This window comes from Manis pentadactyla, chromosome 3, assembly GCF_030020395.1.
Source record: "Manis pentadactyla isolate mManPen7 chromosome 3, mManPen7.hap1, whole genome shotgun sequence".
NCBI classification, from domain to species: Eukaryota; Metazoa; Chordata; class Mammalia; order Pholidota; family Manidae; genus Manis; species Manis pentadactyla.
In genome coordinates this window covers 71,036,797-71,058,133 of record NC_080021.1, presented here as the reverse complement: position 1 = coordinate 71,058,133, position 21,337 = coordinate 71,036,797, and the positions used below count along the sequence as shown (strand labels likewise).

The following is a 21,337-nucleotide window of genomic DNA, read 5'->3' as shown; positions in this document are numbered from 1 at the left end:
TTCTTCTAAGGATCTTCAGAGTTTACACATTTTAAGGCACCATCCTAAAACAGCTTCACAGGAAGCCCAAAGTGAAGAGCTTATCTCAAAATGACTCAAGAGGGTCCCGTTCCTATTGGCATGAACCCCAATAAAATTCACAGGAAACTGTTTAAAAACAGTATTAGCAAAAACACTGCCTGGTAACCTCGACTGAGAGAGACAGAGAGAATACAAATGAAAAGAGGCCTTTGGGTCTTAGAAGTTCTACAGGGAGGAAGCAGGCTGAAAAAACAGATGCAAGCACAGGTCATCTCTTATGAACAAGACAGAACTGAGAGCTCAGAGGCACAGCAAAGGGCCATGGAGGGGCATTCCCATGATGAGGACTAAGTCTTCCTCAAAGAACTAGCAGCCTGCAGCAGGCTGCCCTTCAGAATTGCTATGGACTAATGTGTCTTCCATTTTCCATTCTGAATGAGAGTCTTGAGCAGGTCAGCAGAATGTTGGCTCTGTGGGTGGTGGTAGATAACTTGGCTCTTCAGTTCTCAATCTCTGTATTGAGAGGAATTGTACTCCAAGGGCTAAACTGTAGAAACCACAGCCCAGGCTCCTGTCCCATCTGCACCTGATGAAGATGTAAGATCTCAGACTCCAGCCTGAAGTGGATGCCATCGTCACTGAGGCTTGGCACACAGGTACAGGGTAGGGGTGAGTGTGTTTTTCTCGTTTTCTTTTATTTTTATGGAAATGTTTTATATATCTTGATCAGTGTTTTGGCTACATGGATATATACTTTTGTTGTTGTCTGTTTGGCTTTTTTATTTTAAGTATAGTTGTCATATGATATTACACTGGTTTCAAGTATATAACATAGTGAGTGGAGTGTGTTTTTCATGTGGGAGGGTAATTAAAAATTGTGCTTTTTAAATGTGTCTCTACTTTTAAAACATCCATTGATTTCTTTTAGAAAGGAAGGTTATGGGCCAACCTTACTGACTTGCTCCCATTGAACAGAATATGGTGAAGGTGATGCTGTATGAATTCCAAGGCTGGTTGGCCGGGATAGGCCAGGTGTTCCAGCTGCCCCGCCCAACTAAAGTCCCAGCCAGGGCCCGGCACCAACAATCGGACATGTGAGTGAACTAGCCTCCAAATGACTCCAGCCTCAGCCTTCGAGCTGTCCCAGCTAAAGCTGAAGGAAGCAGAGACAAGCTGTCCTGACCACACTTTCCTGATGGAGGTTTGTGAATAAGATAATGTTATTTAAGCTACTGAACCTGGGAGTTTATTAGGGTAAAACAGATAAACAGAAAAGTGGTGAAAAAAGGGATAATATGAAAACTAACTTATTTGTGGTGAACTGATTTTCAACAAGGGTGCCAAACAGTAGAAATGAGTCCCCTTTAAAATGGGTTATAGTAAATGCTGAGATTAATTTATTAATGGAAAACAATGCTAATGAGAAGAAGCAGATGACTAGAAGACCGAAGAAGTTTTTCTAGGGTTCCTTTCAATTACAAATTCTTACCCCTAGGCATATATGCCTCTTCAGAACTTTTCTCAAGTTAGGGGATAGGGAAGACTGGTAAGCAAGGAGAGACACAGGATTTAAAGAATAACAACTGAAATAGTTTAGTAGCCAAAAATGAGGCCTTTTATCTGATTTTAATTAAATGAAATTCTAATAGACAGCATGGAGGATTTATTAGTCAGTCTAGCACTCAATCTTCATTTTACTTTCCTCAGTGAGGAAATAAAGAGAACATTAAGGAATCATTTTTAATCTCAGTAGTAAAATAAATGCAGTGTCCTTTGGACTATTTAAGTACACTTTCTCCTTTATCTTACCTCAAGGTTGTCAGTATGGGGAGGTAAGACCATCTCATGTTTATGTTGCACCGTAGTACTTCTCCCTATCATACAATTTAGCTTTGAAATTCTGATTAAGTCAATTGTTTATTCAATGACTTGGTTGAATAATTACCTCACTTTTAAGAGTTGTACTCTTGACGTTTTTTTTTTCTTGGGATAGGAAGAAATAGGATTCTGTCAATTATGCATTGAGCTATAAAGTACAGCTATCCATCTCTTTCAATTTAAGTAAAAGGAGGTAGATACAGAGAACTGAGGTTTCTGAGAATATAGGATCAGCACCAAGAACAAGGTTGGCCTCAGGATTACACACAAGAACCAGGTCAAAAGAAGATTTAATTGTGAATAGAAAGATGACAGATTAGCAAGACTTCCAAAGAGAAAGCCAAAAGCCCAGACTTCATCTCTTCCTTCCTAGATGGTGAAATCTATGGATCAGTCTATGCCCTATAGTGAGTCACTGAAACATAATGAACTACACAGACTGAGCCAGCAGATCCTGTGACCCAGACATGCAAATGGGAGTGAGGTGGAGGAACACTGGTGAGAGACTAAAGGTGTGAATGGAGAAAAGAAAGGGAATGGGCTCTACCTTTGTTGTTAGCCTGACTTCCCATCATGGCACAGTCAGCAGGGCACAAGCTGGACAAAGGCTCTCTGAAGCTAAAAGTGTCTGCATGAGCTGAGAGAAGCAAGTGGTACTATTCAAGATGACCGTGAAAGAGTCCTCACAATATTTGATTTGGTATTGGCAAAAGGACAGACATGCAGCAACCGTATTAGAATTGGGGATACAAAATAAACTCTGGTGAACTGATTTTCAACAAGGGTGCCAAAAGGTTAAATGGGTCAAGAATAATCTTTTTAACCCATGGTACTGGGGCCACTGAATATCCACATACAGAAGAATAAAATCAGACCTCTACTTCATAGCATATATACAAAGTTAACTCAACATGTAAGCGCAAAAATTATAAAACTCATAGGAAAAAACAAAGATGTGTATCTTTGTGACTGGATTTGGCAATGGTTTCTTAGATGACACCAAAGGAGAAAAGCAGATTAACTGGATTCATCAGGACAGTGAAAAGGCAAGCTATAGAATAGGAGAAAATACTTGAAAACCCTTTATCTGATAAGGGATCTGTATCTATAATATAGAAATAACTCTAATAATTCACTTAGAAAAGACAGTCCAATATTAAAATAGGCAAAGGAATCAAACAGCCAGTTCTTCAAAGAAGATACCTGAATGGATAATAAGCATAGGAAAAGCTGCTCAAAAACATTATTCATCAGAAAAATGCAAATCAAAACCACAGTGAGATACCATTTCACACCCACTATAGGATGGCTACAATAAAAAAGACAGATGATGACAGATGTTGTTAAGAATGTAGAAAAGCATCAGAACCCTCAAGCACCACTTGGGAAAGAGTAAGTTAAGAATCTTACTTAACTTCCTGCCTTTTACTATGCTGTTTACAGCTGGGCCTGCATGCTAAATTAGTTGCCTGGGTTGCAAGTTATTTGATTAGTGCTGAAGGAGAAAAAGACCAGCAGATAGGTAAAGTTAAAAAATAAGTTGGGCATGCATAATTAACACAATAAAGACATGGGCTATGCTGAGGTACCCTCCTTTATCTGGGGAATATTCAAACATTCCAGGCCAAGTTGTTCCTGGCTTTTTGAGCGTTAATTGATTAACTCTGGGTCTTTTTCAGTGGGCTTTTTCCTGGCCTTACTCTTTTTCCATCTCACTCATATTTATTTTTCTGACTAACAGCTGGATGTAGATAATTTTCTTAATTTTCTCTGTTTGGATACGTACTATACATAATCTGAATCTTTCCACATTTTTACAGAATATCTAAAGGGGAAAGGAAATGAGGGAAGTATCTCACTTCAACTGGTTTATATAATGACCTTTTGTACAATTAACCTGAAATCCACAAAATAAATGTATTCTACATCTGCAACAGTGAAGGTAACAAAAATTACAATTTTCTGAAACATTCCATTAAACATTATGATGTGATTTTATTTGGCTTGCCTCATCATGGCAAAAGAGAGATCTGTTAAAAAAAACAATGGTTGGTACTAAAAAACAAAGTCTCAACCGATGTGAAGAGTGATGCATAATTTTGTTTTCCTAAGGATAAATATTGTAAGAAAAAATGGATAATATAAATGGCAGAACTAAAGTCAGAGTTTAAGAAATAAGTGCATTGTAAAGACAGAATTGTAATAAACTTGTTATAATGAAAATATAAAAGCTGTCCACAGAAATTAATATTCTAAAACACTGTGTATTATTTCATTAGCTATAGATTAACTGTTGGTATGTTAAATTTCACACATACCTGACTTAGGGCTTGATTTAATTTCTTCTCTAAGTCCTGTCTCTCAATGGTATAGTAGGAGGTAGCTTCTAGCAAACTCTCTGACTCAAATCGTTGTATTTCCATGTCAGCCAATTCTTGGAGTTGGTGTCTCACAAGTACCTAATAACATATTTGTTGTTAATATATCACTCTAACATACGTGTTTTGAAAAATGTCACTGCATTCATCAATTCACCTTTTCCTCATGCATATACATTCCTGTTTACTGAATTTTGTGCGATCCTCCTGCCTAATCAGTATTGTATACTTAAGACAATGAATTCAGCCCCACTATCCACTCCCCCTACGAATTTGCAGAGCTTTACCACCTAGGGAAGTCTCAAAAAAAAAAAAAACCACAAAAAAACCATATACGTGAGACTTGAAGGTGGTAAATTATATGTTGTGAAAGGTTTTCCCTCTTTTTTCCTAGTAACCTAAATTGACTTCAGAGTTCCTCACATACTGAATCCTCTGCATGAGTCCTCGCAACAGATCCCCATCTGAGAATAAATGTGAAGTCATGTCAGTGGGACTCAGGCCCTAGGTAACCAGGCCTCTACCTGCCTCCCTGACATTGGCTCCTATAACACACTCCATTCCTGCTATAAACAAATCCTGCTGCCACTGTGCATTAGTCTGAAAAAGAGCTCCAATCACAGACAGTTACAGTTCTCTTTGTACTGGACACACATACTATGTCCAGTAAGTTTGTTATGTACTAACCTAGGTCTTATAACCTGTCAACTACATTTCTCCATGAAATGAGAATTGTGAGCAAACTATTTGTAAATAAGTTTGAAGTAGATTTTAAATAGCAATGGGAAAAATCAAATATGGTTTTTCGCTATATGTCATCACATTTGTCTTAAATTATGATGCATTGGAGAGCAGAAGCCTTTAAACAGGTCATAATACACGATTTGAGACTAAAATGTTTCCAAATTTAATTCAAATTGACATGAATCAAAATAAAATTACACCAACTGAAAATGTATAAAAGCTACTGAAGGAAAAGGACTGTGACATACAGCATCGGCCCTTCATCTCATCTGGGAAATCTGGAATAACTGTCAAGGTGATCCACTTGATTGAATCTACAGGTTCATTTTAAGTATGAGCATTTCCACTTATCTGCTTCATCACGGTATTAAAATGTGATGACACGAAGACTAAAATTATTATTTAAGCAGTATAAGACTAAATTATAAATGAACATAGTCAACACAAATGTCTTTCTTCAAAATAAAGCATCTGCCAAATTAATTTTTTTGCTGGATAGAAGCATGCCTTTAAGATATTTATAGTCTATATCCTTTTTATATTCAATAGACTCAACATTTTTCCATAATCAAATACTACTTTGAATTTTCTTTCAGGAATTTTGAAAAATGTTTATTTTCCTGGATACTTACTTCTAGTTCTCTTTTCTCATTTTCACCTTGATTCATTCTTTCTTTGAGATGATTAAAATCATCGAGTAATTCTTTATTCCTTCCTTCTAGGGTAAGACATTTTTCCCTTTCAGTTTGGAGTTCATTTTTAGCTTTGTTCTGAGCATTATCCAGTTGCTGTTGGAGCAACTGATTTTCACTTTGTAGTTGAGATAATCTGTTTTCTAAGAACTCCTGCTTTCTGATGTATTTATTCAGTTTATTTTGTTTGTTCTCATACTTGTGTTCAATGTTCTTCTTTTGACAGTGTATGTGGCTTAGGTCTCTTTGCACACTTTCTAAGTCCAAAGTCTTTTCTCTAAGGGCATCTCTGGTGTGACTCAGCTCAATTTCCAGGCTACTGACTTTACCTTCAGCTTTAGAAAGCTGTCGAGAAAGAATGCTCATGTTTTCTTCCTGATTAGACAGAAACCACTCATTTCTTGCTCTAAGACTATGGAAAGCAAATCCTAGTTCTCTTTCTGATGCCTGACTTTGCTCATGATCACGGGTAGCAGTAGATAGTCTAGAATTGTCTGATACAACTTCTGTCTCCAATCTTTCTCTGCTTGCTTTTTCATTCTGCAACTTAGAATATAGCATTGTATTCTCAGATGTCAGGATGTCAAGCTGTCCACCATACTGGAACATTACTTTTGTAGATGTTTCCTTAATCACTGTTTTCTTTTGAAATTTCAGTGTCCTCAAGATATTTCTTTTCTTTCTGATTTTTCATTGTTTGTGTTTCTGGTTTCAGCATGGCAATTTTATCCTGCAACATGTAGATTTTAAGCAATAGATGTTCATGACTTTCAGAAATCTAAGTAAAAGGAGACTTTCAGCTAGCACTCAATTAAAAGACTTATCATGATTTCCTCTGAAAATAGGGAACAACCTGAATGTTTATACAATGAAAACTTCTGTGATTAATGGATATCCAACTGAAAAAAAACCAAGTTGGATGCAAATCTCAAACTTTATTCAAAATTTAACTGAAGAATTACCACTCAGAAGGCATAAAATAGAATAATAATGAATCTAACTACACTTAAAAATTGACTTCAAAGTCTGAAATCTAACCAATTCAGTTACCCTAGAGTAAGAGCCTTAGATCGGCATATATTTGGGCATATTTTATTTCCTAAAATTCTTTTTCCTAAAGATCACCAAACTTCTGCTTTAACTCATTTGTGATGAGTTTTAAATTATTTTTTTTACTCAATTTGCCTAGTTTGATCCACATTTCCTCACACTTTCGCATGAGGAAGACCTGAATATATAGATATATTCTATGACATTTCTCATTCATTTTTGCAAGTAGTAAAATTTTAGACTTCCTATTAAGTGATCTATTGACTCTGAAGGACTAGTTCAAAAGGTAATTTCATTTAAACTATGTTACAACATTAAAGCATAGTCAACAATATTAAACCAGAAATGAAAATTTTTATATACCTGTGGGTGGTTATAGTCACTTCCATCACGCCGTTCTTCTTCTTTCTTTGACGTCATTATGATGTCTTGTTCTGCTGACAAATTGATATATTCAGTTAAATTGAACTAGAACAGAATGGTTCAATAAAAGCCATACTCTTAAAAAAAGAGAAAATAACATTTTATCAATTGAGAGTTTAAATTAAGCTTAATCTTTATCTGAATACTTGTTTAGAAAATACTTCTAAATTATGTACAACTTCAATAAACACTTGGGAAATACTAGAAATTGCTAGGATAAAAGCATACAAACATGTAAAAGCCTCATTCAAAACTCCATCCATCCAACATCAAACAAAATAATCAGAAACAAAACAAAATTTAAAAATGCACAAGAAACATATAAAGCCACAAGATACTCTATTTTCTACATCAGAAGTGTACGATCTTAACAACATGCTAGGCTTCAGCTACATTATTCAGGAACCAAATTATTACTTTCTGTGACTTTATTGGGGTATACACCACCCCTCCTTTTACCTGAAATGTTTGGCTGCACTATTTGACAAAATCATCTTCCTCTTACAAGATTCAGACGGCTGTATAAAGCCCTCCCTTACTATGGCTGTCTTTCCCCAGATGAATAGGTGTTTCTTTGGGCCTACCTTAGTGTTTTATAGATTTTTCTTGTATGTCTTTACCATACGACCTGTAAATTATCATCTATGTGTTTGTCCCCTTTGCTCCGAAACTATAGGGGACAGTCTCGTAAATCATCTTTGTATAAATAATCATTATTTACTTTACTCAATTGTTATTTATTGAGTCCCAGCTAAATACTTTAAAGGTTTAAAGGAGACCGTGGACAACAGGAATCAGGAATGGGTTTTTAGAGACAATGCCTGTGCTGACTTAAACAGTGAGGTTAGCCAGAACCAAACGGGGAGTGGGCAGGAATACGGAGAGCATGCAGGACCATTGCAAGACAGGCAGAGCAGCACATGATGGGGTGACTATCTGACTGAAATACAGGGATTGGTGAGGCTGGCATGCCCAGCAGTTCAGAATGCCAGAGAAGAGGGTGGGCAGTAGAAAAGGCTGATGGCAGGGAGTTAGGTAGGAGTCAGATTACCAAAGCCTTCCTTATATGTAATTTTGGATGCCTGGACATAAATGTGTTTTAGGGTGCTTCATGGTTGTTATTTTTAGCTGAGACAGGTCATGGGGGCAACCTAATAAATGGAAGGAGATATATTATAAGGCAATAATGCAAAATAAAGGTGACACAGGCCTGAACTGAGATGTTCCTGGAAATATATTTAGGATATAAAATTACCAGGGCTCATCATAAAATTAAGGTCCCTGGAAAACTACTCTCATTACTCTGCTCATTACTTTGTAAAAGGTATCAGCTAAGAAGAGCAATGGTCCACATGAACCGTTCTAAGTTGCTTATATTTAATTCTGTAGTATTTCTATCTCACATCTTCCAATGCAGCAGGAACTTGTGTAGGTGTTTTGTTTTAAATGTCCTGCTTTTTGGGTCTGCCCAACTGGTGAGGAAACAGAGCAAACAAGTCAGTTGTACAGGTAAATAACTGGACTGACAGCTCAATGTCATCACTACTCTAGAATATAACTGAAAATCTTCTGTAAACTACATTGCTAATTCTAAAGGTAAAAAAAAAAGAAGATAAAACTATAGGGGTGGGAAAAATATTATATAATATTTTAGTAGATACCTGAGCCTATGACGGATAAAGGGCACTGAATTAACTGGTGCATAAAGTTAGAATACACATTACATGTGGGTAATCAGCAGACACATTACATGTGGTTAATAACAGACTGGTTGTCCTAGCAGTATTAAAATTGGTTTTCTGTATATTAGTTTTAAATGATACAATCCTCAAAATAACCAACACTCCTTGTGAATTATTTATTTATTAAAAAATTGTAAGACAAGTTGACAGACTATGTGTACATATCAGAGGCGGCACTGTGTAGTAAATTCCCAGTAATTCCCATTACTCCTGGGAAAGCCAACTCTAAATTACATAAAGTCATAGAAAATACAAGGAATATTTAAATTTTTGGCTTTGGAAGGTGCTCTTTTAGTTACACTTAATGTAGCTGTAACTAATACTTGTGAATTCAGGGCTATAAAAATAAAGCTAGGAGACTACGTTTGGTCTGAGTAGGCAATCTTTAGCTATCTACCTAGTTTCCCAAACAGTCCCTAAACTCTAAACACAATCCTGCTACACACTCTTAAGTATGTTCTCAATACTAGCCTAGAAGAACTGACCTTTTCTCCTAATTCTCTGTTATTTATATATTGTTTTGGGAGAGAAAGAATGCCAATTCTTGCTAAAAGGTATTCTGTTTGCTTGTAGGTTGCATACAAAGAGTAACCACAAAGATTTTGCCACAAAATGATTTTTGAAAAATCAAGACTACATGAAGCCATGCAGAGGTGATCAGGGGTTGAATTCCCTTTTTTTCTTATCTTCTGTGCTTTCTCTGTCTTCTGGAAGCTGTGGTTCACAAAGGTCAGAGTTTATAATCCTCTAACAGAAACACAGCTCCAATATTAATCTTTCCTTTACCTCTGTGGGTCATGTGTCCAAATTCTGTGGATGCTGACTGATTTTTGGTCATTGACAGTGACACAAATGGACACTTACCTTCAGTTTTCAGATCCCCAGATGTCTGACTGGACACATCACTGACAGTGATACCAGGAGAGTCCAAACCTGAAAAATCGGAAAACAAGGTTTCCATGTGTTAGTCTGTAATTAATGATACAAATTTGGCTAACTTATGCAACATGTTTATCAGAGAAGCACTCCCACATCCTCCCCTCCCCACTGAGACACACTGCTCCCTCACTGCTTACATGGGCATTTTACATGCCCTGTACTGCCATTCAAGTAGGCAAGCCTAATTAACTAACCACGGTCCCTCATTTTATCTACTTTTATGTTTTCTACTATCACTTACTTTGACTTGCTCATCAATCTCTATTACCTATTCTATATTCTGTAGAGCTTTACCAGGAATTAAGATTCTTCAAGGTATGAATTTTGTTCTTATTAATGAAATTTATGGGTAGCCACTTATTTTACATTTAAACATGCCATAATAGTTACTGGGTGCTGTTAAGACATAGATTTCAAAAAAGCTTCAATGAATGGCATCATTTTAATTACAGTATGCACCAGTATCTTCAGAATTCCCTTGTTAAACCTGGATAAACACAGTCAATTTATGTGAGAAAAGACAGCCTTGAGTGACCGGTTTCCATGTTAAAAGAGGGCAAGTCAAGGCCAGAGTGCCATGAGATATGAAATGAATAACAAAATTTTCTTTTTTTAAGACAAAATCGTCAGATTTAAACTTTTTTAAACAAGTGAGCAAAAAAAAGAAATTTGGATGGAAACTTTGAAGCCCTTCCATCACAAGGACTGGTAAAAGTTTCATCCATGAGCCCCGCCTAGCTTAAAGTGGTGGTTGTGAAGCATCACCTGGGAGTCCCTGGAGTCCCAAGATCCATCTGCTCATGGGGTCCAAGAGGTCCAAGTATTTTTGCTATAAAGCTCAATGTTACTTGCCATTTTCATTCTCATTCTCTTTACAAGCACACAGTGTAATGTTCCAGAGATATGGTATGTGATAACATCAGAGCTCTAATGGCTAATGTGATGTATGATCATCTACATTTGTATTTAAAAATTTTCAGTTTTAACTTCTAATGTCGTGACTATCAATAGATTCAACCCATTTAACCAGAAGTTCCTAGGAATTCTCAGTAATTTTTTAATAATACAGAGGAGTCCTAAGACCAAAACATTTCAGAATTACTGTTTTAAAAGTCTACCAATATTTGTTAGGGTATAATTACTTTCCCCATTTTTAATAATCAAAGACCTCTTTCCCTCTCTCTCCCTCTCTCCCTCTCTCTCTCTCTCTCTGTCTCTGTCACAAATGGCCAACATTGGAAGTTGAATAAATTGAGCACCCGGACTGTGTTCATTTCTGCACCATTGGGTGAACACTTCAAGATGGGCTGATACGAATCCAAAGAAACAAAAACTTCCTTCGTCTGTGTCACCTATGTTTTCCTTCATTGTGTCCTCTATATGAGGGGTCATCAAGCTGTGGCCCACAGGCCAAATCCAATCTGCCATGTGGCTTTGAAACAGTCGTCTGGGAGCAGTCATGCTTATTATTCACTTATGTCCTGTCTACGACTGCTTTCAAACTATGGCCCCACTAAGCAGATGTGACAGCACCTAGTCTCTCTCATTCTGTTTTGACTTAATGAAGTATGAAGCCGGTAACAGGCCATGTTGGTGTAACAGTTTGTAAAATAAGCTGTGTTTCTCAACGAGGCATGGCTTTTCTGACACCCGTAGTGCCAGCAGGAGACTTCAAGAACTTGTCTCAGCAGTACTGTTGCACACCAGTGAAGTTCTGAGTGTCTGCCATTTATGTATGGTTCCACGAAGGTATTGCTGTGTTCCCAGTTTTAAAGACAGTTATTTTTATTAGTGAGATAAATCAGTATGTAATAAGAAACATTCATGTACTGAACGTAATTCGTTTGTTGTAAAATATTCTATTTTAATTTAGCATTTTTTACCTTATTTTCTACTTTATTATGACAAGTTCAATTTGTTATAATGTGATTATAGAGGAAAGGTACAACATTTAACTTAAAAATCTTTTATGTACACAAAGATATATGGGATTTTAGGGGTCATGACTGAATGAATTTCTTTTCAGACAATTGAAATAAGCACCATCTCAGATTTTAAATTACCTACATTAGCTTTAAAAATAATTCTGAATATTGGACTATTAAGAAAGAAATTAAGAAAGAAAAAATATACACATAACTTATACACTGTTTTTCTTCATTGGTCTTTCATTATCAAAACTCCCTTATTCTTACTTTATCTACGGTAGACCACCAAGGGCAACTCACTATCTCAACTCTTACCTGGATAAAAGTTTCGATTATTTTGAGAAGAATTTTTAATTCCTTTGTCCTCTTTGTACATCTCAATTAGTTGGCAAATGCTATTTGTAAAGAAAGGTTATAAATAATATTACTACTTCAGTACTGATTTGAGAAACATTTACCAAATAACATTCCTAAGAGTATTTTGGATAATCACAGGTAATAATACAAAGCCTTAATTAGCCCATATACTCCAAATTTCTAAGTATTACAAACTTTTTATTAGGCAAATAATTAAAGATGACAAGCAGTAAGATAGTAAGGTGGACCAGTCATAAACTGAGGGCTCTATAGCTCAGTAAATGAGTCAGAGTTAGCGTGCCATAATGGATGGATGTGTCTTGAACTCAGAAGGCCTAGGTCTATAACCAATAGCTATTTGTTATTGGATAAGCTGCTTCTCTTCAATTCAAAGTCTTGCTCTAGAAAGCAGGGATCTTGCCGCCTCATTTTACAAAGTTGTTGCAAGGGGTTAATTAGCTACTATACCCACAAAATGCTCAGAGGAACACTCGAGTAATGGAATGATTTGCTCTTCAACTTGAAACTATTTTGGAATACCAAATAAAACCCAGTGTGTTTTCACACGTTCAAACAAGTTAGCTGCCGTGTTCAGAAAATGTTATTATTTTTGGTTATTAACTGTTCTTTGTGGTAATTTAGGGGATCTCAGTTATTATAAAGTTACTTATAAATATACTACCTCATTAAGTTGGATGACAGCATTGTCCCCTATCATTGTAGCTAATCACACCAAGGGCACAAAACAATTGAAGTCAAAACCTGGTGTCGACTGCTACTTTTCCTCTCCATCTACTCAAACTCTGAACTAGCAGGTCTTTGTCTGAATGATGTTTGATCTCCATGTCGACTCCAGTTGACTTGGAAGACTGACTCCTACTCTTGTATGTGGATTCTAATGAGACATGGATGGAGCTTAGCTCTCCTAATGCCAAGTAACCTACTTGAGATTCAGATTCCTGTTGAGTGGATCCTGAGAGATCTTGTGAGGCCAAATCTGAAAGTACTTTGAAACCTGAACTTCACTCAGGGCACTTCAGAAATTTTCATTATTATGGAAAACAGACCACTTAAACGGCCAACCTTAATTATGGAATCTCAGGCAAACTGGTCCCACTATTTAGGTCAGGGCAATATGGGGTGTTCCATGACCTAAGAAACCTGCTACCCTGTGGGTACAGAACACCCTAGGAGAAAGGCAAGTCTAATCTCTTCCTGCAGCCTTATCTGAACCTCTCTGCAAATATCTGCAGCTAATGCTCCCACCTAACATCGGCAAACAGGACAGACAATATCCTCAAAGGGTGACTCATTGTGAAGTTCTCAGGGTAGGATGCAGGCTCTCCATAAGGCTTTTGAGGGTGTGCAGAAAAGTGTGTTGCTGAAGCTAGCAGGCCCAGCTGCCAGAACAGGGTGCTCATGCTCTGGAATAGTGGTTAAACATACAAACATATGTATGCAAACAGAAAAGGTGTGGCTTTTCTAGTCTAGTGTGGATCACCATGAAGACAGGAATCTAGAAAGGCAAGGACATCCTGGGAGCAAAGGTCAATCAGGATTGCCTGCAGGGCCATTTCAGGAGCAATGTTGCAGCAGTACAAGCAGTGGAAACAAAAAAAAACATAGAATGTCCTTTTTTCCCCCGTTGAAGTGACTTACGAAAGAGCACTGTCTCTTTGGTCTTAGGGAAACCCTTAGGTTCTTGGAAAATTCAGAGGAGAGAGTATAGAGATAGTCCCCAGGGAAAAAACCCAGGATTTTCTGCTATCCTGAACATGTCCAGGTAGCATTAGGAACATCAGAGATGTGACATTATTTGTGCCTCATGCATAGCGAATATACATAGAATTAAATGGACAATGTTATGTCTTAAAAGTCCTGTGATAAAGAACCGGGCACCATTGCTGCTAGTCTTTTTGCTGGGTTTCTGGTTGATGACGTTGACTAACTCACTGCCATTCCAAAACTGGCTGAACCAAACTATGAAATCACCTGTTACATATTGAGTAACAGTTATTATTTTCAACATTAGTTCAGTCGTAGCTAGCATTTTAATGTGAATACTTACATATTAAAACCTCTTTTATGAGCATAATTTTCTGCAGTCCATCCAAAGGTATCTTCTGAAAGGACATCAATATTTTGCCGAAGAAGCAGCCTGGCTATAACTGTTGATCCATTACCAATAGCAAGCATGAGTGTTGTTCTAAAATGACAGAAAAATAACTTCACTCTTAGGAACTTTGTTACTTAAATAGCTAACTTGATACACTTTACCAAGTTAAAATCTTGCCTATCTGTGTAGAACTGACCATTCACATGTTCAAGGGTTCATCTTTGTAAATTACCTCCAAGACTAAAAGGAAGGGACAAAAAGGAAGCCTTTTGTCCCACTTGGCTCTTATGTAGTAGAAGTTGCTACTTTAAAGTTCTCTGGTGGCAACAAACTATAGTGAGGTCACTTTTCTGAAATAGGTGAAGACTTAAATGAAGAATCCCCCATTTCTTCCTTAGTCTGGTATATTATACTTGAAAAAGACAGAAGTCAGATACATTAAAGCTATTTGCAGGCTTATAACAATGTTAGTAATAATGGTAATACTCACAGTTGCAGTTAAGATGCTAAGTATGTGCTAGGCACTAAACTAAATGATGTATCTATAATCTTACTTATACACAACCACTATTGAAGGATATATTATAATCCTTTTTTATATCAAACATACTGGTGTTGATAAGTAATGTTCCCAAGGTCACACACCTAACAGACAGGAAAGCTAGGTATCACACCCAGTCTTGTGAGAACCTAAAGCCCACCTCTTTTCTCTTTATCACCCACCTATGACTTATCTTCAGTAAATGGAAAGTTGTTCAACTAAAGCTATCTTTCTTCCTTCTACCATACCAATGAAAACTAAAAACATCAATATATACTAGAAGTGAAAAAGGATAAAAACTGATGAGCCCATAGTATCTGGTAATAGTCAGTAACAGTCAATTAGGAGTAACCTAGTAACATCAGTATTCTTTAAAGAAAGCAACTTAAAGTAAAGACACATCCAAAAGACAAAAATCAATTCCTTTTTATGCTCAACAAGCATCTTTTAGGAAAAAACAGATGTAAAGTAGAGGTAAAAAAATACTATAAAAGCATTAAGAAGTTCAAAATTGTGTCTGTACTTTATAAAAAAAATATGAAACCCACCCTTTAGCTAATCTAAAAATCATAAGCAAAAAAAATGATTGCAAATGTCATCAGCTAATATTGTAAAAGAACCCTGCTGTATAGACTATTTCCTAGTCAGAATCATTGCTTTTCTAATGATGCATTGATATTTTCCACTATGTAATTATCAATTAATCCTACACTTAATCTTCTGATGTGTTTATCACAACACTAGAGAAACACAAGGTTTAAAAAAACAATACTGTACCTTTTATTCTTATCAACAGCATGTACATTTGCTCCTTTAGTTAACAAATACTTTGTCATTTCATATTTTCCTTGCCTTATAGCAAGCAAAAGTGGTGTGAAGCCTTCCTGCAAAATAGCAAAAAATATTTATAATTTACAAAATTATATTTCTAAACTGAATAAAAAACTTATGAAAGATCCTCTGCCCTTAAACATATAATATAGAAGGAAAATTAAAACTGGCCCCTTCATTCTCAGTCCTTAGTTTTCACCTGCTGCTCCTTCTCTGGCAACGCCCTTCCTCTACACCTCTTCGACAGACTACCTGCAAAGGCATTCTCCACAACTCACCGCAAACACTGAAGTCTCCCAAGAAGTCTTTGCTTCCCATCACAGTATTGACCATGGTGTGCTGTACTTGCCGTACTGCTTCCATCTAAACCAAGAGTTTCTTGAGGGCAGGGGCTATTTCTTAATCTCTCTGTATCTCCAAGCTTTAAGATGTAGTAGGAAGTGCTTTAACTATTTTTACTGAGTTAATAACCGAAGTGAGTCTCTCTAGGGTACTATTTCTTACAACAATTATTCCAAAGAATATGTACTTTAGCAAAAGTTAATGACTATGCTGCAGTGAAGATTCCATGTTGTATATTTGAGAAATATTTTAAAGCTGTGCTTTATATGTCTAGTACTAAAGAAATCTGTTTAACTTTGCTTACTCCCTATCTGCCCAATACTTCTTTGTTGCAAAGATTAACATTTGAGGAATTAAGTGTTTCAGGGATAGTTCTGACAGCTTTCCAGTAAAAATGAAGGTTTTTCCCATGTGTACAAAATTGCTTGATTCTTCTATCAATGGTGTCAGGTTCCAAGATGTCAATATCAGGTACTGTTGCTTCAAATGGGTCACTAGAAAATGGGCTCTGAATTAAAAGAGACAGGCTTCAAATGAAAGGATTGTTTATAACCAAATGGGTTTTGTCCTATAAGAAGATAGATAGTTTTGTTTTATCTTTGCTGTTAGTAAGCTCAATATGAAATTTTAATCCCAATTGTAATGATAACCATGGGCCCATTAAAAAAAATCTTTTTATTCAGGTTTCCATTTTAATTGCCACTTCAAATTGTATTCCATGCAAAATATGAATCAAATAAAAATATAATGGCTTATCAATAAAACTTCTAATACTGATTTATATGGATTATTTGTAGCATAATGGAAGTTAACTAAGTCACTTGCATTTTTAAGGAAAAATGCTGAGGGAAAAGATATAATATTGTCTGCACTAAACATATAACCTAACTGACTATAACCATGATCAACCTCATTAGGTTTATAGACATTCCAATGGGAATAGGATTACCAATAATACATGTAAAAAAAAGATATTTTAAAAACCACTTATAGAAAAGATGGCGGCAGAAGAGGTGAGACAGAGAACTCCTAAAATGACATATAATATGAAAATATAATTAATACAACTAATCCTGAAAGAGCAACAGGAAAGAAGGCTGCACCAGATTGCATACAAATGGAGAAAAGAGCAGACCTCACAGAACACGGTAACATACCTGACCCTTCGGGAACCAAGCCCTTCCCCTACCCCAGCCCAGCAGAAGAGGAAGAAACAGAGCAGGGAGGGAGTGGAGGCCTGGGACTCCTGAACACCTAGCCCTTGAGATCTGCTCTGGGAGCATGAACCTACATTGCATGCTGCTTTGATTTAGTGCGGTTGGAAAGCTAAGACAGGCCGAATACCTGCAGAGATGGAAATACCAGCTGCTTGTGGAAAACAGGGATTCATATCTGGCTGATGTGGGTGGGCAGTCTGAGAGACTTCCTAAAAGTGAGAGGGCTGCTGAAGGGGCAACGACTGTGCAGTTTACTGCTCAGGAGAAAGGACAGGTAGACAAAATTGTCTGGTGCACTCTGCCCAGCAGGGTTGGGAGCTTAAACTATCTTCAGGCACTCCTTCCCCTTGGCTACCTATGCAGCTTCAAGGCCCCCGCCACCATGATACACAGCCTGCTGTGTCTTACTCCCTCCCGGCTAACCTGCACCTGGCTCAGGATCACAAACTGGCAACCCTTGCCCTGGCATCAGGCCAGCCAGAGGGAAGCCCCGCCTACGGCAGCTACAAACACAAAGCATAGAGGCTTACACCTCTGTGTTTGGCCCACTGGTTCGGGCACTGAAGACAGGCAGAGCAGCCCGGAAGCAGGAAACAGCTTTTTCCTCCCCCCCCAGGCACCAACACAGCTCCGCTGGGACCCCTGACATTGATCCAGGGGCTAAACAGCTCCAGAGAGTAGAGCTTCTGGGCACTACAGGGCACCACAGACAAACTATGAACTGTCAAAGGAACTTGGTTCAAAGCAAAATTATGAATACACCTGAGAAAGATTGAAATGAAATCGACCTCATGAATCTTCCTGAAAGATATTTCAAAATAAAAATCATTGACATACTCATGGAGGTATAGAAAAGTATTCAAGATCTCAGGAATGAATTTAGGATGGAGATCAAATAGTTGAAGAACAAAATGGAAGGTATTAAAAGCAGTTTAGATACAGTGGAGACAATAAATGAAATAGAAATTAGGGATATGGAAGAGGAATACAAAGAAGCTGAGGCACACAGAGAAAAATATCTCTAAGACTGAAAGAATACTGAGAGAACTGTGTGACCAATACAAATGGAATAATATTTGTATTATAGGGGTACCAGAAGAAAAAGATAGGGAGTGTCTTTGAGGAAGTAATTGCTGAACACTTCCCCAATCTGGGGAAGGAGATAGTCTCTCAGGCCATGGAGGTGCACAGATCTCCCAACACAGGGACCCAAGGACAAAAACACCAAAACATATAATAATTAAAATGGCAAAGATCAAGGACAAGGACAGACTATAAAAGAAGCCAAAGAGTGAAATAAGATCATATACAAAGGAAAACCCATCAGGCTTTCATCAGATTTCTCAGCAGAAACCTTACATGCCAGAAGTGAGTGGAATGATATATTTAATGCAATGAAGAAGAAGGGCCTCAAACCAAGAAAATTTTATCCAGCAAGATTATCTTTTAAATTTGAAGGAGGGATTAAACAATATCCAGATAAGGAAAAGCTGAGAGAATTTGGCTCCCAGAAACCATCTCTACAGTGTATTTTGGAGGGACTGCTACAGATGGAAGTGTTCCTAAGGTTTAATAGCTGTCGCCAGACGTAATAAAAAGGGATAAACAAAAAGTACAGAATATGATATATAATATATAAAGAATGGAGGAGGAAGAAAAGGAGGGAAAAAGAAAAAAAAAAGAACCTTCAGATTGTGTTTGTAATAGCATACTAAGTGAGTTAAGTTAGACTCTTAGATAGTAAGAAAGTTACCCTTGAACCTTTGGTAAACACGAATCTAAACCCTGCAATGGCAATAAGTAAATACTTATTGATAATCACCCTTAAAGTAAATGGTCTGAAACCACGAATCAAAAGACATAGTCACTGAATGGACAAAATAACGAGAACCATATATATGCTTCCTACAAGAGACTCAGTTCAAAATCAAAGACATACACAGACTAAACGTGAAGGGATGGAAAAAGATAGTTCATGCAAGTAATAGGGAGAAAAAAGCAGGTGTTCTAATACTAGTATCAGACAAAATACACTTTAAAGAAAGTCACAAGAGACAAAGAAGGACGTTACATAACGATAAAGGGATCAATCCAACAAGAAGATATAACCATTATAAATATCTATGCTCCCAACACAGGAGAACCCACATATGTGAAAGACATACTAACTGAATTAAAAGGGAAAATAGAATGCAATGCATTCATTCTAGGAGACTTCAACACTCCACTCACTCTGAAGGACAGATCAATCAGACAGAAAGTAAGGAAGGACACAGAGGCACAAACAACACACTAGAATAGATGGACCTAACGGACATCTACACAACTCTACACCCAAAAGCAGCAGGACACACATTGTTTTCAAGTGCACATGGAACATTTTCCAGAATAGACCACATACTAGGCCACACAAAAAGAGACTCAGTAAATTAAAAAATATAGAAATTGTACCAACCAACTTCTCATACCATAAGGGTATAAAACTAGAAACAAACTGTACAAAGAAAACTAAAAGGCTCACAAATACATGAAGGCTTAACAACATGCTCCTAATAAATCAATGGATCAATGACCCAAGTAAAGCAGAGATCAAGCAATATATGGATACAAATGAAACCACCACCACAATGCAATTACTTCTGTGGGATTCAGTGAAGGCAGTTCTAAGAGGGAAGTATATAGCAATTCAGGCCTATTTAAAGAAGGCAGAACAATCCAAAATGAATAGTCTAAATTCACAATTATTGAAACTGGAAAAAGAACAAATGAGTCCCAAAGTCAGTAAAAGGAGGGACATAATAAAGATCACAGAAGAAATAAATAAAACTGAGAAGAATAAAACAATAGAAAAAATTAATGAAACCACTAGCTGATTCATTGAAAAGTAAACAAAGTAGATAAACCCCTAGCTAGACTTATTAAGAAAGACAATCTACACATATAAACAGAATCAGAAATGAGGAAGGAAAAATCACTACAGACCCCACAGAAATACAAAGAATTATTAGAAAATGCTATGAAAATCATATGCTAACAAACTGGATAACATAGAAGAAATGGGCAACTTTCTAGACAAATACAACCTTCCAAGACTGACCCAGGAAGAAAGAGAAAATCTAAACAGGTCAATTACCAGCAATGAAATTGAATCGGTAATCAAAATACTACCCCAGAACAAAAGCCGCATACCAGATGGATTCACCGCTGAATTTTATCAGACATTTAGAGAAGACATAATACCCATTCTCCTTAAAGTTTTCCAAAAAATAGAAGAGGAGGGAATACTTCCTAACTCATTCTATGAAGCCAGCATCACTCTAATACCAAAACCAGGCAAAGACACCACAAAAAAAGAGAAAACTACAGATCAATATCCCTGCTGAACACAGATGCAAAAATACTGAGCAAGATATTAGCAAAATGAATTCAAAGATACATCAAGAGGATCATACACCATGATCAAGTGGGATTCATTTCAGGAATGCAAGGATGGTACTACATTTGAAAATCCATCATCATCATCCACCAAATCAACAAAAAGAGGGACAAAAACCATACGATCTGGGGCGGAGCCAAGACGGCAGCATGAGAAGAGCAGCAGCAATCTCCTCCCAAAACCACATATATTTTTGAAAATACAACAAAGACAACTCTTCCTAAAAGAGAGACCAGAAGACACAGGACAACAGCCAGACCACATCCACACCTGCGAGAACCCAGCGCCTTGTGAAGGGGGTAAGATACAAGCCCCGGCCTGGCGGGACCTGAGTGCCCCACACCCCCGCTCTGGGCGGGAGGAGAGGAATCAGAGCAGGGAGGGAGAGGGAGCCCCGGACTGCTAAATAGCCAGGCCTAGCCATCTGCACCAGAGCACAGACACAGTGCATGCGTGGGGTGCTGAAAACTAGGGAAACAGGACAGTAAGACCTGTGAGCGGGTCCCTGTAGCTGGCGCACCCGGGACAAAGAAAAGCAAGAGCTTTTTGAAAGTCTTAAAGGGACAGGGACACCACAGCCAGACGGAAGCGTCCTTGGACAATTAGTCCAGCGGCAGGGAATCTGGGGAACTCTGGGCACTCTAAAACCCTGGGCAGCAGGGAGCACAGAGGTCTCTCACGGAGATAAATAGCCTCCCAGCC

General features: G+C 37.4%; 1 protein-coding gene across 1 annotated transcript in view; it reads right to left on the bottom strand.

Annotated features, from left to right (window-relative positions):
* The window catches only part of LOC118910074 (ankyrin repeat domain-containing protein 18B-like), a 76,104-nt gene that overhangs the window by 15,675 nt on the left and 39,092 nt on the right, over positions 1 to 21,337 (bottom strand). The window contains exons 8-13 of the mRNA XM_057499332.1: positions 15,587 to 15,693; positions 14,221 to 14,358; positions 12,111 to 12,190; positions 9,793 to 9,861; positions 7,127 to 7,200; positions 4,218 to 4,358 (exon numbers count right to left, since the gene is read on the bottom strand). Of these exons, the coding sequence (XP_057355315.1) occupies positions 4,218 to 4,358; positions 7,127 to 7,200; positions 9,793 to 9,861; positions 12,111 to 12,190; positions 14,221 to 14,358; positions 15,587 to 15,693 (609 nt within the window). The remainder of the gene's footprint in view (positions 1 to 4,217; positions 4,359 to 7,126; positions 7,201 to 9,792; positions 9,862 to 12,110; positions 12,191 to 14,220; positions 14,359 to 15,586; positions 15,694 to 21,337) is intronic.